We start from the raw sequence: 16,564 nt of genomic DNA, 5'->3' as shown, positions 1-16,564 counted from the left end.
TTCCTCAAATTCAAAGTTTACTTGTTCCATGGTCGCATGATCATTAAGCAAGACATGTCTTCTCCACGTGCAACCCCATGTTCTCATGTCTCCATCTATATATATTTACATAGTCGTACTCGTACACTCGTATACATACATGTAGATACACCCAACTTTGGAGTTTAATTGATTATAGAAAGAAAAGGTGATATAAGAGACTACATGTGATGGTAATGTGACTAAAGATGCAAAAAAAAAAGAAAAAAAACCGCGTTAACGCCTTCAGATAGTGTACAATATCTAAGGGTTTAAGAACCTGAGTTCACCTAATTTTACATTGTAGTTTTTGAGCCGAATGAAGACAGGTTTTTCCGGATTAAAGATTTAATGGGCTGTGGCGATTGGTCTCGGCCCATGATCCGGACACAATAAAAAGCATTCAAATAAACTATTGATCTGTGGTTATCACGATTGCTTTGAACCTTCAACTATTTTGTAACGTCCAGTGTAGTATATGAAAATTAGATTAAGAGAACTGGTTTCGTTATATATGTCACTAAAGTGTATTATATCTATAAAGAATTATAAAATTAAGATGTTTAAGATAGAGTAATGATGATTTCTTGGGAAGTGTTCTTGATATTGTCTAAGTGTGCCCAAATCATGAACAGTGCCGGTCCTGAAATATTCATGGTCCAATACGAAATACAAAACTGAGGCCCTTAGAAAATATATAAAAAATCTGTCGATAAAAAGTTCAAGTCTATAATAAGAAAATTACGATATCTTCAAAACTAATAAAAATTATCAGTTCTTAAATATAAATTTTCTTGTATTTTTTTCCTATAAAATTATCCATCTGATTCTCGTAATTAAGGATCTTGATCATATCCTTTTCAATCGATAATATAGCTAAACTATTCAATTTTGTGAAATAGTTGACCGTAAATAAGACTTAATCAACTTCAGCTTCGAAAAGTTTCTTTCGGCTGAAACAACTGAAACCAGAATTGTAAACATTACTAGAAGCGTAAAAGAATGTTTGCTAAGAAAAAAAATTAATTTAGAAGATAACTATTCTTTTTTTTTGAGTAACCAGAAAAAAAACTATTCTAAATCAGTTATTTTCCTTTTTTATTGTCATCATAATATTTTTTCATTTTTTCTTATCTTTCAATTTACTCATGTTTAATAATATAAAAGATGTCCACGGCCCACCACCTTCCTTATTTATAGACAATATACAGCAATACACATAACAAATTTCTATATTTATAAGTAATACAAATGAAAAAACTAGGCCCTAAAATTTTATCAAAATAGTAGGCCACATACGGTTGCATCTAATGTTTGTGGTCAAAGCCGGGCCTGATCATGAAAAAGATTATGTGATAATTGCAGGGTCAATAAATAAACAAGATTTTAAACCTGCGAAAAATTAACGCATTAACATCGCAGTGAACAAGGTCGAGTGAATGGGTGTAGAAAACTTATTAATTGTGGACGATCGGAATGGTATAAGTGGTATCAGAACCTAATCCAAACGAATATAGATTCATGTGTGGGCTCTCTATAACGATCTTGGGGCATAACGAAAAATGTTGCATTTTGTGATAGAGAGTAAATTGTAACATTCTGGTCTATGGTATATGTGAATTGGTTTAAAATAATTGATTTAGTTATTTATGTCATATCAGTAAAGTGATTTTCGATCACATATCCAGAAAAAAGTTCTTAAACTTGAGTAATGGATGGATGGTAACATATTGGAAAGTGATTCACATGACGTGTGAATGAAGCCGAATCATATCACAAAAAAAGATCATATAAAAATTGAAAGATCAGTATACAACACTTTCCAACATGCTTGGAGTCCACAAAAATTAGGCACGGCCCTCTATAGAAGGTCCATTAAGAGCATCATTAACCCAAAACCCCAAATAGGAGTGCTTATTCTTTTTTTAATAATTTTAAGTTGTAAAAGTGATTTAAGATCCAACGCTAAGCACCCTGAACATTTTTGTGCTCCAACGGGAGGTTTTTATTTTGGGATTCTTAAAAGAAAAAAAACTAAAACAATACATACTTGGTAAGTTGATCCAGGCTCGTGTACTCTCTGAGGGTTGGAGTTAAGATCGATCATGCTATGATCACCATTCCCATTTGAACCAACACGAGGTGCTTGTTGGGACCAGCTTGCATCACCATAACAATTAACAATTACATAAACGTGTGGAGACAGGAGAAGATATCTAAATCAATAGCACAATAACACTCACCTCAAACATTGACAAGTCTTGTTAAGTCATCCCCACTCTGCCCCTCTCCATATCCTTCTTCTGTCTTAGTATCCTCATCCTCATCTACAACCAATCCGAGCTTCCTCTTTTTAGCCTGAAATGCATTAAGTGAGACCAGATACACAAACAGCATAACTTTAAACTTACATATGATTACATCAAAGTGTTCTATTAAACAAAATCCAAAACAATCAAATCTACTGAACATATCATTATGATCAAAGTACTTGTATTCAAAGCCAGAGAGAGTCAAATTACAAACATGAAACAACGAGACATTCACATACTAATCTCATCTTGTCTCCTCCTTAAAAGAAAGTAATGAACAGAGCATCTATGTGTGTCCAAAACCAAAACGTTAAACCAAAAAAACAAACTAATCTCATCTTGTCTCCTCCTTAAAAGATCCCTGCAAGAACACAGATGAATCACAACAAAGAATAGATTCAGTCAGACATCAAAGTGAAGCAAAATCACAAAAACTAAACACAACTAGTAGAGATATTTACCCAGAAACTAAGTTCTACTCAAAAACAATACGAGGAAGGGATATAAAAGTTTCAATGGCGGTTTCTCTCCCGAACTCGTTTCTCCAGATCAACCCATGCGCTCCTTCTCTGGTAACTAGAAAGGTAAAAGCTTTTTCTTCTTCGTCTATAACACTCCTCTCCTCTCCTCAAATCACTAAATTTTTTGTGTAGGGGATTCTGAATAGCCAATTACGGCGGCAGCTATTGGCGCGAGAGGAGGAAAGAAACCGGCGGTTACCAATCCGGTGGTGGCCAAAGTTTACTGCAACGGAGAGATCACCAGATGGAGTCGGAGTCGCCGAGGAGTCACCAGAGAAGATGATTCGATCGTGAAAGATAGAGGATGATGAATGTGTGACACGTGTGCATAAGCTCCGTTGCTTGTGAGTCTTAATTAAGCGTCGTTGTTTGTTTAATTACATAATTTTCTTTTTCTTTTTAACCTAAAAACACTAAGCACCCGCGTTAAGCATCCGCGTTAATGATGCTCTAAGTGTGGACGGTCAATACATTACATATTCAATGCCTAATACAAATTTTGATGATGATGTATATCTCATGCAAATAACTTATACACAAGCTCTAATCTAGTAATTATCAGTAAACGTTAAACTTGATTATTGCTGGGGAGTTGTTCACCATATGGTTAGTTCCTTGGCCATTGATTTTTAAAGGACAACATCTTTGTTAGGTATTTGGCTAGCATCGGGTAGAAACCTGACAATAGGAGGCGAACTTAACTAATTTCATCTGCTCGTGTTTCCGGGTGTTAGGTAGCGCTTTTTAGACAGTATCATAGTTATGATAGCTTTCCAAATGATTCAATTCTACACAAGTACGAGATGGCTTCAGGGCAGTGTATAAACCGGGCAAAATCTGCAATCACTTTCTCTTCAAAGACAAATCAGGAATGCAGAACCCGGGTAAAGAGAGAGTTGAACATTTGCAATGAGGGAGGTATCGGGAAGTATCTAGGACTGCCGGAACATTTTGGAAGGAAGAAACGGGATATCTTTGCGTCTATTATCGATAGGATTCGACAGAGAGCCCAAAGCTGGACTAGCAGATACTTATCTGGGGCAGGGAAGATGGTTCTCCTGAAAGCAGTGCTTGCGGCTATGCCTACCTACACGATGTCATGCTTCAAACTCCCCGTCTCCCTCTGCAAACAGATTCAGACAGTACTTACTCGCTTCTGGTGGGACGTCAAACCAGAGGTGAGAAAGATGAGTTGGGTTTCTTGGGACAGGTTGACCTTCCCTAAGAGTGCTGGAGGACTTGGGTTTAGAGAAATAGAAGTTTTCAACGATGCACTCTTGGCGAAACACACCTGGCGGCTCCTAAAAAATCCAACATCACTACTTGGGCAAATCCTGCTTAATCGCTACTGCCATGACACTGACCTTCTCTCCTGCTCAGCTCCTAATTCAGCTTCTCATGGGTGGAGAGGGATATTGGCAGGAAGAGACATCATTAAGAGAGGAATGGGCTGGAACATTGGAAATGGAAGGTTGATTAAAGTCTGGCAGGATAATTGGTTAGCCACGGATGCCCAGGAGAGCCCGATAGGTCCCCCTACGGAAGCTGATCAGGAGCTACGGGTTTGTGACCTTATGCTCCCTAACTCTACAGAGTGGAACGTCGAGGAGCTCAGGCGCAAAGTTCCTGTTTATGAGGCGCATATTAGGAAGCTGACACCGAGCGAGAGCTACCTTGACGATGAGATCATCTGGCTCCATGACAAGACGGGGAACTACACCACAAAGTCAGGTTACGCACTTGCAAAAGTCCACAATGGTAATCTTCAAGATACCTTTAACTGGAAGCAGTATGTGTGGAACGTTCAATGTTCTCCAAAGTTGCGCCAATTCTTATGGAAATTGAAAAACAACGCAATGGCGGTTGGAGAAGCTCTAGTAAAACGTGGTATGCAAGTTGATGGGAAGTGTAAGCGATGTGGAGAGCCTGAAACGTTGTTACATGTTATGCTCACTTGCCCAACGGCGCAAAAGGTATGGGAGTTGGTCCCGAGCTTAGCGAAACCTACGTTAAGCCCCTGCAACTCCATGGAGGATCTCCTCAAGACCTGTACGCGCATGACTCTGCTCCCACCAGTAGGTCTACAAACCCCCCTCTACCCTTGGCTATTTTGGGTGCTGTGGACTAGTAGAAATCAACTACTTTTCGAGGACAAGTGTTTTACTGAAGCAGAGATGGTAACTAGAGCAATCAAAGCGGCAAAAGAGTGGCAGGCTTCTTTGCCACCGAAGAAACATCTATCTGCTTTACCTAAAGACTGTCCCGTGGGGAACAAACTGCATCAGGTTCCAGCACACGCGTCTCTCCTTTATACGGATGCTGCTTGGAATGGATCCTCTTGTGCAGGTGGGCTTGGATGGGTTTGCACAAACTCAACAAGTACTGAATTGTTCCAGGGATTTGAGACTCGCCGATACATAGGCTCTGCCCTTTCAGGGGAGGCTTTGGCGATGAAAGCTGGCCTCTTGAAGACCATTGCTGCTGGGTATAAAGACTTGATCTGTTTTTCAGACTCTAAAAGTCTCATTGAAGCAATCACAGGAAAGAAAACTGTGGTGGCGCTCCAAGGGATACTCCATGACATTGGCGTGTTGAGTAACTCCTTCTCATCTATCTCCTTTAGACATATTTCTCGTTCTGATAATGCCCCGGCTGACCGGTTGGCAAAGCAGGCGTTGTATTTGCTTTCGAACAATCGTGAGATTGAAAACTCTGTTTCGGTTTAAGTAATATAATGGAAGGTTTGACCAAAAAAAAAAAAAAGCTTTCCAAATGATAAAATGAGGGTTTTCTTTCCGAAAATTCTCCAATGTTATTAACTTATTATGTAAAAATAGAATATGACGAGACAAAGAGCTGGGAAAGTGTAGAAAGAAGAAATTGTCAAGTTTTGAAACATGTTTTAGAAGCGATATTTTGTATAATCTAATGTTTTTGTGAGCTTAAAATAATGGCTCAAGAGATAGAAACGATCGATGATATTGTTGGGGGAAACTGGATTTCAACCACATATTGAGCAGTACTCACATAATTACATTTAACATTCAACATTGATAGACAAACGATCATGAGAATTATTTAAGCTCGGCGAAACATATTTGTTGATATATGCTTATATATCGGTGGCAGTTACTAATTATCAAGTATATATACATAATTACATATTTCCATTACTTTTTGTATACATAAACAAACTTTACGAAGAAACTGAAACTCAAAACATGAACGGAGTTGGTGAGAATGTCGGAATTACTGGTTCGAAATCATTACTCCTGCAAAACCCATCAAACAAAAGTAAAATAGAAATGTGAAAACTATATAATCATGAAAACAATAACCTTAATTAAAACAAAATATATCATGTGAATTTGTTAAAAAAATTCTATATATAATTTTGTAAAACAATTCATTATAATCATTCTTAAATAACAAACTAAAAGTTCAAGAATTGTGTGTCATACCCGAAACCGTCACTGCGGAAACGAACATGACCACCACCGGGTCGGGACGACGCGTCTCCGCCGCTTACTTCACTTTTCCGACGGACTTTCCTCTTTTCTTCCGATCTCTCGGTTAACGCCGGTTTGTGCTCGGAGATAACGCTGAGGGACGGTCTCCACTCTTGTCCCGGTTGGCCCGCAACTCTTACGCGTTTCCGCTGCCTTCGCTGTTTCATTAGCGACTGCGTTTCGCCGGAAATATGATCATCCACGGACGCGGCGGATTGGTGGAGCTGCTGCGAACCAAAGCAAGGCACGACGAGCTCCAGTAAGAACTTCATGCCCTACCACACCACTCCTCACCTGAACTCTTCTCTTCTCTTCCTTTTTTGAATTTTAAGTTTGAAACTAATATGTAAAAGTGGCTAATATTATGACATGGATACTGATGTTTTAAAGAAAATGTTTGAGAAGGTTACTGGAGTGGTGTTTCTCTTCTGAAAGCGGCAATTTATAGAAGCAAGTGAGAAGCCATGACTCCCTTGATTACGTAAACATGTGATCTGTGCGTTATTACTAAACTGCCCCTTACCACCTTATCTTAAAGAGGACTGGAGTTGGTTTTACGTTGAAATCAAGAGGTGGGCTCATTGCCAAATATCATAATCCCCGGCGTTATTACTGTTTCCAAATGGGATTATTTATAGTGACCACCTCAACCACAAATTAACTGAGAATAGAGTCGTCTCGTCTTTCATACCAATATGAGTTATGAAATCGATTCTTTTGCTGAAAAAGATACGGTATCTCATGGTGGCTCAACTCTTAGTGAAGTTAGGTACTGAATTAAATACAAAACCGGCTTGATATAGCTATAATATGCTTGTTCTACTATTATATTACTAGCTAAAATCCTTCAAATTCAATGTCACTGCCATTTTTCCTTCGGATACTTGTAGTTTGTAATCTCAACTCCCTAATATTGATATGATCTGATGATACGATCTGTATACTCTAATAAAATGCATGTGTAAATAATACGTGGCGATGAGAAAACCTTATATTGCAAGAATTTTTTTTTTTTTTATATTGCAAGAACTTATGTTTAAACTCCGGTAGATAAGAAGTACATTAAATGGATAGACCAGATTCATATCTCCTAGCCATAACCAACATGAAGCGGTCCAACATAGGCTAGTTCACGAAATGAAAACAACTCCATCAAACCCTTATTTAACGACAGAGGACGACATATCCAAATTGCTGCCACGTTTGAAATAATCACACATGCGATGCAACAAAAGCGACGATGAGTCATCTCCTGTTAATTTGTTTGTACTAATTAAAATGATACAAATACGCTTGTTCTCATTTTCTTATTCATACGACGACTTGATAGTAACATATAGTTTTTATGAAATATTGGAGTTTAATCTGTTAGTTATGTTGCTACTCGCTAGGTAATACCTAGTAACTATCAGGTGCCAATGTAATTGTAAGATGTCTTGACACTAATATATATATGATCCTAACCCACACCACCGACTAAAATAACAACCTTAAGAGACAACAAGAGTTTGATGAACATTCTCAAGATTATAGTATGTGGTTTGCATTATGTCATTTTATCCAATATAATGATAAAATTATCGTAAAAAAAAAAACTTGTTTGGAAACGTTATCCAATCGACTTGAAGGAATCGCTTTTAGTTTTTTGATCCAGTTAAATTTGACCTGGGCTTATTCCTTAAACTTAATAGTCGGAAACAAAAGCCCTTCCACACGTTGCGGTCGATATCCTCACTATAACTAATTTTTGCGTCCAAGAACTAGACAATCAAACAACAAAACATATCATTATCACCATTATAAGCTAAGAAAACTCTAAAAATTCTAGCTGAAATAGATCTAAAAGAGAATTGGTTGCATGAGAAAGAGGGAACTTCGCACCTAAACATAATTGGGACAGCGGAGGAATGTTGTAGTATGAACGGTATCTCTTTTGTTTTGTTTCCTCTTTTGTCTCTGTGACATTTATTGCATAAACTTATATAAGCCATTAGTATTTTGATATTTTTTTTTGTTCTTTTGCTCAGTCCACATGTTTAGAAATGTTCGTGTAGATTCCAGATAACTCCAAGCTAAGATTTGAGAACTCAATGGTGGTTTGTGGTGGCCCAATAGTGACATTCCCATATGTTGAAATCATCATGATGGTTGCATAATGAAAGTTTTTAATCATCTCAAGATTCTCAAAAGATTACGAGTTGGTGATTGGTTAGTGGCTACGGACCCATTGGGTTACATGAAAATGTTCATTCAGATTGGGGTTCAAAGTTTTTCAGTTCACAATTTCAGATATAAATTAAAGCAAAATTAATATATTACTTTTTTTTTTGTCAACTAAATTAATATATTACTAAAATCAAGATATTATGGTACTTATGATAGGTACGTTAATCAAATATCAACAGACCAAACCGGATCTGAAATATCCATGATATAAAAAGAAATCAATCTCAATTTAAACCGGCCGATACAAATTCGTGTTAGGATTAGATCAATTTCAAAGAATCTATCTACGTGCATCTTACCAATCGAAACCACAAATAACAAAAACGACACGTATACATTTTTCAGACTTAAACCATGTTCATGTATGCTTAGATTGGCATCTCAGACGCTGATACACTTAATATTTGTCTTGTAAATGAGATTCTTTTGGTTATTACTCACGAACATAATATAAAGTTTGTGAAACTTCTCAAGGCACAAGACGCTACTAAGAGGACAGTTCAATCATAGTAGATAATAGAATGACGCACAACACTGGTAAAAAAAGATTCGTCCTCAAAAGCAAGAGTCTTGTTTCAATAGCGGTTACCATAAGGAGAAGAAGGAGGAGGCATGTTGTTGTGAGGTCGATATGGCTCTCTTGGTCTTGCATACTCTGCGAATATGACCCAGCCGTCAAGAAACTGCAGAGAAACAAAGCGGAGGGAATTAGCGCCCTGGATGTCAGTATACATAGTTGATTTCGATTACACATTTTGTAAATGAGAAATATAAAAATTACCTTGCCATCCATACCAGCAATGCCTTTAGCAGAATCTTCTAAGGTGGCATAACGAACAAAGCCAAACCCTTTTGAATATCCTGAGACTCTGTCTGTGACAACTTTGGCTGTAAAAACCAATCTGACAGTTAGTTCTCTGTTCGAATTAGCTTTGATGCGCATAAAATGATTCATTAAAAAAAAGGAAGTTTATATACCATCAGCAACTTCTCCAAACTGAGCAAAAGCTGTCCTAAGACCTTCAGAAGTGGTACGCTTACTAAGCCCTGAAAAAACAAAAAAGAACAGATGGCACAAATATAAACCTTTAGATTTCAGAACATATTCAACTTCATATATAAAGGTAACATAACAAAAACGAAACTGAGACACAATATAAGAACAGAACAGGGCCCTCTTAGTTAGGTTCCACACACCTAATGTTAATAACTTTTGTTTTAGGCATCAATTAGAAATGGAAAAAAAAAAGAGAGGTTTAAAAAAAGAGGCGTGTTTTACTTACCGGAGACGAAGAGATTGGTGCTGGGATCCGCCTGAGGACGAGCCGGAGCTTCGGTATTAGCCTGTGGAGAAAGGAACGAAAAGTTTGTAGCGTTCGTACTGAAGAGACGTCTCAATCCAACGGGAGCCGCAGCCATTTCCGTCGCGGCTCTCGCTATCGCCGGGAGTCTCATAGCCATCATCGCCGCCATGGATTCGATTAACCGATCGGCGTGTTGATCTCTTCTTCTGATATGAGAGAAACAAAAGGTTTTAACTTTGAGAGCTAAAACCCTAAACTAGAAGCCGATCAACCGATTGAGATTCTGCGAACAAAGGGTTTTTATTTTGTGGCTTTGATTTTAATATGTATCGGCCCATTAAGGTGGCCCAAAATAAAGCCTGGCCCAAAATAAAGCCCACGAAGGTTCAGCTAAAATCGAATTCCAATTCAGTTTACATTCCGATCTACAAGCACCTCTCCGGTGGTTCGAATCACAGAGTCTTCCGATGGATCTCTTACGCAACTCCTACGCCAACGACTCCGACGAAGAACCCGAACCGGTGACCGATAACCGGTTAAAATCTATAACCGCCGCACCGTCTCTTCCTTTTAAACGCCCATATCCTGAACCGGAGGACCGACACTACAAACCAGCTCGTAAACCGAATCCTCCGTACGGTTCCTCTCATCCCGATCCTCAAACCAGCTCTTCAACTACCCCAGTTCCGATCACAGTCCCTGGTCGTTACGTTTCCAAGAGAGAGAGATCGCTTCTAGCCTCTCTTTCAACTGTTCCGATTCAAAATCAAAGCTCCGATTCGATTCAGAAACCTTCCGTTAGCTCTCCTACTGGTAACTTGCGATTTGCTCTTAATCTTCCGCTAATAAAGTATTGACCTTTCTTAAAAATCTCAGTTCTCGGGAGCATCTCTGATTCACAAGTGCCTCGTCATGTTCTGTCAAAAGGATCCTCTTTTCGAACCGGAATGCCCGGTAGGATGTCGGTTTCGTTAACCGGTCATACAAAGGCTGTAACTTCCATTGATTGGTCAACAAGTCATGGTATGTTCTTCCCTAAAGTTTCAAACTTTTATAGAGTTTGTGAATTGATTAGCTTTGTTCTTGTTGGGTTTATGTTATGAACTTTATACAGTTTGTGATTTGTTAACTTTGTTATTGTTAATTTATGTTTTAAGTATTAAGCAAACTCTGTATCTGATGTGGTTAGGGCTTCTTTATAGTTACTAATCTTCGGTTATGCCTGTTGCCAGTGTCCTTTGCCTCATTCATTTGTTCATTTTTAGAGTTATTTTGCAGTTCACCTTCTTGCTTCAGCGGGGCTAGATGGTGCTGTCTACGTGTGGAATGTATGGAGCAGCGGTGAGAAGAAAGTACGTTCCTTTCTCCATCATAGTGCCCCGGTCAAAGACGTGAAGTGGTCCAAGCAAGGGCTGTCTCTGCTCTCTTGTGGATACGACTGCACGTCCAGGCTGTTTGATGTTGAGAGAGGGGTGGAGACGCAAGCCTTCAAGGAGGATCAGGTTGTTGGAGTTGTGAAGTTCCATCCAGACAATGCCAACCTGTTTCTCTCGGGAGGGCTCAAGGGAAGTCTTAGATTATGGGACATCAGGAGCAACGAAGTCGCGCATGAGTACGTCGTCAAGGATCTTGGCCCGGTTCTCGATGTTGAGTTTATGTCCTGTGGGAAGCGGTTCATCTCTTCGAGCGATGTTTCGGGCAGGAACATAAGCGAGAACGCTGTTATGGTTTGGGATGTTTCGAGGGAGGTCCCTCTATCTAACCAGGTCTATGCAGAAGCATACACATGCCCTTGCGTCAAACACCACCCTCGAGACTCGGTCTTCGTCGCGCAATCGCACGGGAACTACGCGGCGATCTTCTCAGCAAACCCGCCTTTCAAGCTCAACAAGTACAAGAGGTACGAAGGTCACTGGGTCGCTGGTTTCCCTATCAAATGCAACTTCAGCCCTGACGGAGAAACCTTAGTCTCTGGCTCATCTGATGGTTACGTATACATGTATGGATACAAATCCACTGAGCTCATTAAGAAGCTCAAGGCTTATGAACATCCCTGCGTGGATGTTGAGTACCACCCTGTATTGCCTAACGTGATTGCGTCTTGTAGCTGGGACGGACAGGTCTCTGTTTTTGAGTAATCTCACATTAACCACACAGTGGTTACTCAAAAAACTCATGGTATGATTTTTTTTGTTTCTTAACGCCTAAATTGTGGTTTGTGGATCTTCTGACACTGTGACAAATAGATGTTCGAGGATTAGTTACTTATAACGTGAAATAAATTATATTACAAACACACACAAAATGTAATGGTCATAAAAGTTTTTTTTTTGTTTTTTAAGGATAATAATATGATTACTCATAAATTTTTATTAAGGATAATATGATTACACAAAGTACAAAGTAGTGTCAACAAAACAATACATTTAAATACTTTCAAACATTGAAACACTAGTGAAAAATTCATATAATTTTGTAAAGCTAACTATTCTAGAAAAAGTGTTTTGTTCAGCGAAAAAAACAGTCGTCGTATACAGCACAACTGTTCACGTATATAGGAACCACATACGGTTTACATAATTATGCCGTAGACGTGCATACAATCTTGAAAGATCAATTAAATTTAAAGCACACTAATCAAAAATATCTAATAAAAATTTGAAATATAATAAATAAAATTATTATACATTATTTGTCTGATATCGAAGTTCTCATTAAAATTGTAAACACACAGGATAATGAAATGGTGAGATATATACCTTTTTCAAGGGGGAGCAATTTAAGATAGTGGGATACCAGCAAAAAAGAAACGAGAAGCCTCCTTATCTTTCACACCCAGAAACACATAAACCATATAATATATATTATTGACAAAATACATACACCACAACTCGAGAAAATGAGGAAACAAATATCTTTAGGAAAAATCCAATTCAGAAAACATATTCGTTTGAAAAGGTTAAAAAATGATTCATCACATTTTCGTCTTCTTCGTCTTCCTCTTTGTCTTTTTGATCGCACTGAGTAGACAACCAAACAATTCATATACAAGACATCGATTGGTCCACAAACACAAACCCTTTAAAGCTTAAAGGCTTTCCAATGTTTCCATTACCAAAGTTCGTCTTCAAACTTTTGTATTGAATGAATCTAATAAGTACAACATCTTCAATTGGCAAGGTGTCTACTACTTATTCAAATGCTCATACATTTTTGCCGTCCCGTAAATTTTTGATACATTAAAATTTAAGTGATCATTTACTAGGTTTTATATATCTTCTCGGCTAATTGGTAAAACAGTATTTAGTATTACAATATATTCATTCCGTTTAAAAAATACATATTTTAGATTTTTCGCATATATTAAGAAAACACATTAAAATTTGATTGTAAATGTATCGTTTTTTTTGTGCATAATAATTTTTCATAATTTTTAACCGATAAAAATTTAATAAACACTATTAACTTTTGAAAACAATTATAATTTTTCGTTAAATAATACATTGAAAAAACAAAAATGTATCTTTTTGAAACAATATTTTTTCTTAGAATATATATATTTTGAAACGGAGGGTGCATATATTTTTTTCTAAAAGAATCACCACATTATGCTAAAGAAAAAGAAAACAAATTTCCACATTATTGTTTGATTCGAGTTTAAAATATTTGTTAGTTATGATAAATGGTAACCGAATCGCATGTTATCGAACTAGTAAACTGTAAACCGTCAAAAAATACACAATCTCTGACGTATCTGTATATGGTTTCTAAACAAAATCAATTTCACTGTCAAAGAACAAACATTCAAAAGTTCCACCAAAGACTACTTGTGCATGACGTATGCGCATATAATTAACTTTTAAAAACTAGCTAGAACTATGCCCTAGTCTAAGTAACATTGATGTACTAAACAATAGTCAAATGTGTGATTTGATTCGATTTGTTTTGTTGTTTATTTTTCATATCTACTTCTTGATTTCTATGGTCAACCCCTTTTCGCATATTTCCTATAGTATTTTCCCCGTTTAGTAGATAATTGAACTGGAATTTTCCAGATTAGGGTCGAACGTATGCGTCTACTATCCTTACTATATTCCTGACCTCCTGTTTAATATTTTGATTTATTGTTTTGTGCAAACATATTTATGCACCCTATTTGCCTAGCTACGGAACCTATCATCTATACATCTCTGTGTTTTCCACAATGTCTTGAGTTTGTTCCCCACCTTCTTTGGTCTCCAACAAAAGATCTTCTCCTTTTCTTTTCCTCTTTCTAACTTTTCCTTCTTTCTTCTATTATATATCCAATATAATTTTGCTCTCAAAATTTATATGAAGGGCACTAACTATATCTAAGCTACAAAATACATCATTGCATCATCCAAAATGTCACAATCTAAATTATTTTCCATGCCATCTCAGCCCCACATCTTATGTTTTTACAATGATCCGACAAGAATGAGTAGAGTAGTATTGTTGCTACGATTTACTCTGCAAAGTCCTAGCAAATTCATGTGCTATAGCATCGTGTAGATGCGTTATATCATGCATCCAGTAACTATCTTTCATATATGGATGAAACAATTTTTTTTTTTGACAAATGGATGAAACAATGTTGAAGAAAAATTACATGGCTATATAGTGTCTTAAACTTCTAATCCAAGTTTTGACTTATTAACAATTTTATGTGTTTATAATATTATAAAAATATATAAATTATATATATAACATATTTACTGATCCAAAAATCATTCAAATTTGAGACTAAAAAGAATATAGCATAAATATCAAAATTAGAAGGTAGAGAAATTGTTTCACAAAATAAAGCAATTATTCTAACTAAAAATTAAATCTGAAGCATTCATGTGAAATTAATGCCTTCACTTTAAAATTTTACGATGAACAAAGTTTTATAAAATAGGTTTTCTTAAGAAATCAACTACAGTATGAATTCTAATTGTCAAGTGAGTTAGAATGAAATAACGCCATGTAAAGTGAAGTGATGACATGAAATTAGTGTTTTGTGTGACATTGGCACGAAATAAATGAAAAGATTTAATTTGTTGTCATGGAAAAGGATATAAAGAGTTTTTGTGGTCAATTGAGTGTTATATGGACCCACCAGATCGTGTTATTGGAGACATGACCGATGGGCTTAAAAGTTCTTACGACTTAACTAAGAGTTAATTAATTCATCACTTCTCATTGGATTTAGCTTCATGGTCTCCGGAGATTTTGATGCACCTTGTGTTTATTTATATATACTAGTATCATACAAGGAGACTAATTTGTTAATACCAACTTGGTTTGTTATTGTGCCTCTATTTCATTTATTTCTTTAGCTTAACCATGACTCCATGACCCTACCTTCTTAAAAAGCACAACCTTTGCCTGAAAGAGAGTTGATTACATTATAGAACACAATATGACTTTCTCTTTCATTTTAGGACACATTCAGCATGTGGAACACTTTTTCTTGGCAGTTTGTGTATGTTATGACAACAATGCCCTTAATGAAAGCAAGAATGCATTGTATTTTAATAATGTGAACCGGTTTGGTTATTCTTTGTTTCCTCCGAAACATTATGTTGGTTAGGTTTATAGATAGAGCTGTCTTATTTTTGACCACTGGATGCTTTAAATCCGAAAACCAAAATTAAAAATTGAAAGTTATGGACAAGGTTGTCTAAAACAATTGTGTGGACATGAGCATAAAATATAGAGAATCCATGGACATAAACTGAAAGTTGTGGACAAAATTTTATTTTACAAGATTCTGGTTTACAATTTGTGGACAGAAAACTGAAAATTGTGGACAAGACATTGATGAATCTGAATCACAGCATATAAAAGATCCACAACCATGGCAGCTCTTGAGTAAGGATCCATGGCAAATCATTGTGGACAAGACATTGATGAACTCACCCAAAGCAAATCTCGAGCTTATCCACGGTGAATCCCGAGCTCATCCACGCACTGAAACTCTATCCAACTACCCCTGGAGATTGCGTCCATACACATCACTTGTCCCCTTATTAACCGTCCACACACAATCCATCCACGTCCACACACAACCCATCCACGCTTCAGTATCCACACACAGCCCATCCACACACCACCCATTCAATCCTCCCGAGTCCACACTTTACTCGTCAAATTAAAATCGAAAGCTTCGCAGATCTGGGTTTTGAATCCGCAATGACCCTAAGAAACCAATAAAACAAAGACGAATCTTATAGAACCTAAATTTGGATAAACTAATTAAATCCCAGAATCAGAACAAATATGTATGGGTTGTGGAGAAACTAACTTTGCATGTCTTGAAATCGAAGCAAACTGAACAAATATGTATGGGTTGTGAAGAAACTAATCACTTGTAGTAAATCAAGCCCAATTTTCACACCTTACAGACTAAGTGACAAACTAAAATTCGATTCAAAGAAAAGAGAGAGACAAATACATTAGAAAGGGTGTTTGGTTAGAGGATTGAGAGAGAAGATCTAGGAAAAGGTCGTGGAGTTGGAGAAATGTTGGTAAGATGTCTACGCCGGTGAGAAGCAGACGCAAATTTTTTATCGACTGGAATTGAAGAGGTGAAACCGACGAGTCTGTAACTAGGGTTTTTCATCTCCGCCGCAAGCGTTAGGAGAGAAAGTAGGAGAGAGAGAGAGAAA

The 16,564-nt window shown here is 37.1% G+C and overlaps 3 protein-coding genes and 1 long non-coding RNA gene across 4 annotated transcripts; 1 reads left to right on the top strand and 3 right to left on the bottom strand.

Annotated features, from left to right (window-relative positions):
- Positions 1-1,936: 1,936 nt before the first annotated feature.
- LOC130509586 (uncharacterized) lies at positions 1,937-3,283 on the bottom strand. The gene is made up of 3 exons (XR_008943613.1): positions 2,570-3,283; positions 2,262-2,376; positions 1,937-2,177 (listed from the first exon to the last, which is right to left on the bottom strand). It is a non-coding gene; the product is annotated as an uncharacterized LOC130509586 (long non-coding RNA).
- Positions 3,284-5,814: 2,531 nt separating this feature from the next.
- LOC108846225 (uncharacterized) lies at positions 5,815-6,787 on the bottom strand. Its single transcript, XM_018619450.2, has 2 exons — positions 6,313-6,787; positions 5,815-6,123 (listed from the first exon to the last, which is right to left on the bottom strand). The coding sequence occupies exons 1-2, from the start codon at positions 6,630-6,632 to the stop codon at positions 6,066-6,068; spliced, it is 378 nt and encodes a 125-aa protein (XP_018474952.1). The 5' UTR covers positions 6,633-6,787; the 3' UTR covers positions 5,815-6,065.
- A 2,202-nt stretch (positions 6,788-8,989) lies between these two features.
- Positions 8,990-10,171, bottom strand: LOC108848035 (organelle RRM domain-containing protein 2, mitochondrial). Its single transcript, XM_018621438.2, has 4 exons — positions 9,870-10,171; positions 9,565-9,633; positions 9,368-9,474; positions 8,990-9,269 (listed from the first exon to the last, which is right to left on the bottom strand). The coding sequence occupies exons 1-4, from the start codon at positions 10,057-10,059 to the stop codon at positions 9,162-9,164; spliced, it is 474 nt and encodes a 157-aa protein (XP_018476940.2). The 5' UTR covers positions 10,060-10,171; the 3' UTR covers positions 8,990-9,161.
- Positions 10,172-10,237: 66 nt separating this feature from the next.
- Positions 10,238-12,133, top strand: LOC108848033 (uncharacterized). The gene is made up of 3 exons (XM_018621437.2): positions 10,238-10,703; positions 10,767-10,913; positions 11,169-12,133. The coding sequence occupies exons 1-3, from the start codon at positions 10,358-10,360 to the stop codon at positions 12,026-12,028; spliced, it is 1,353 nt and encodes a 450-aa protein (XP_018476939.1). The 5' UTR covers positions 10,238-10,357; the 3' UTR covers positions 12,029-12,133.
- Positions 12,134-16,564: the final 4,431 nt, after the last annotated feature.

This window comes from Raphanus sativus, chromosome 3 (genome assembly GCF_000801105.2).
Source record: "Raphanus sativus cultivar WK10039 chromosome 3, ASM80110v3, whole genome shotgun sequence".
Classification (NCBI taxonomy): domain Eukaryota; kingdom Viridiplantae; phylum Streptophyta; class Magnoliopsida; order Brassicales; family Brassicaceae; genus Raphanus; species Raphanus sativus.
The sequence above is the reverse complement of the archived record's forward strand: the minus strand, read 5'-3'. Positions and strand labels throughout refer to the sequence as shown.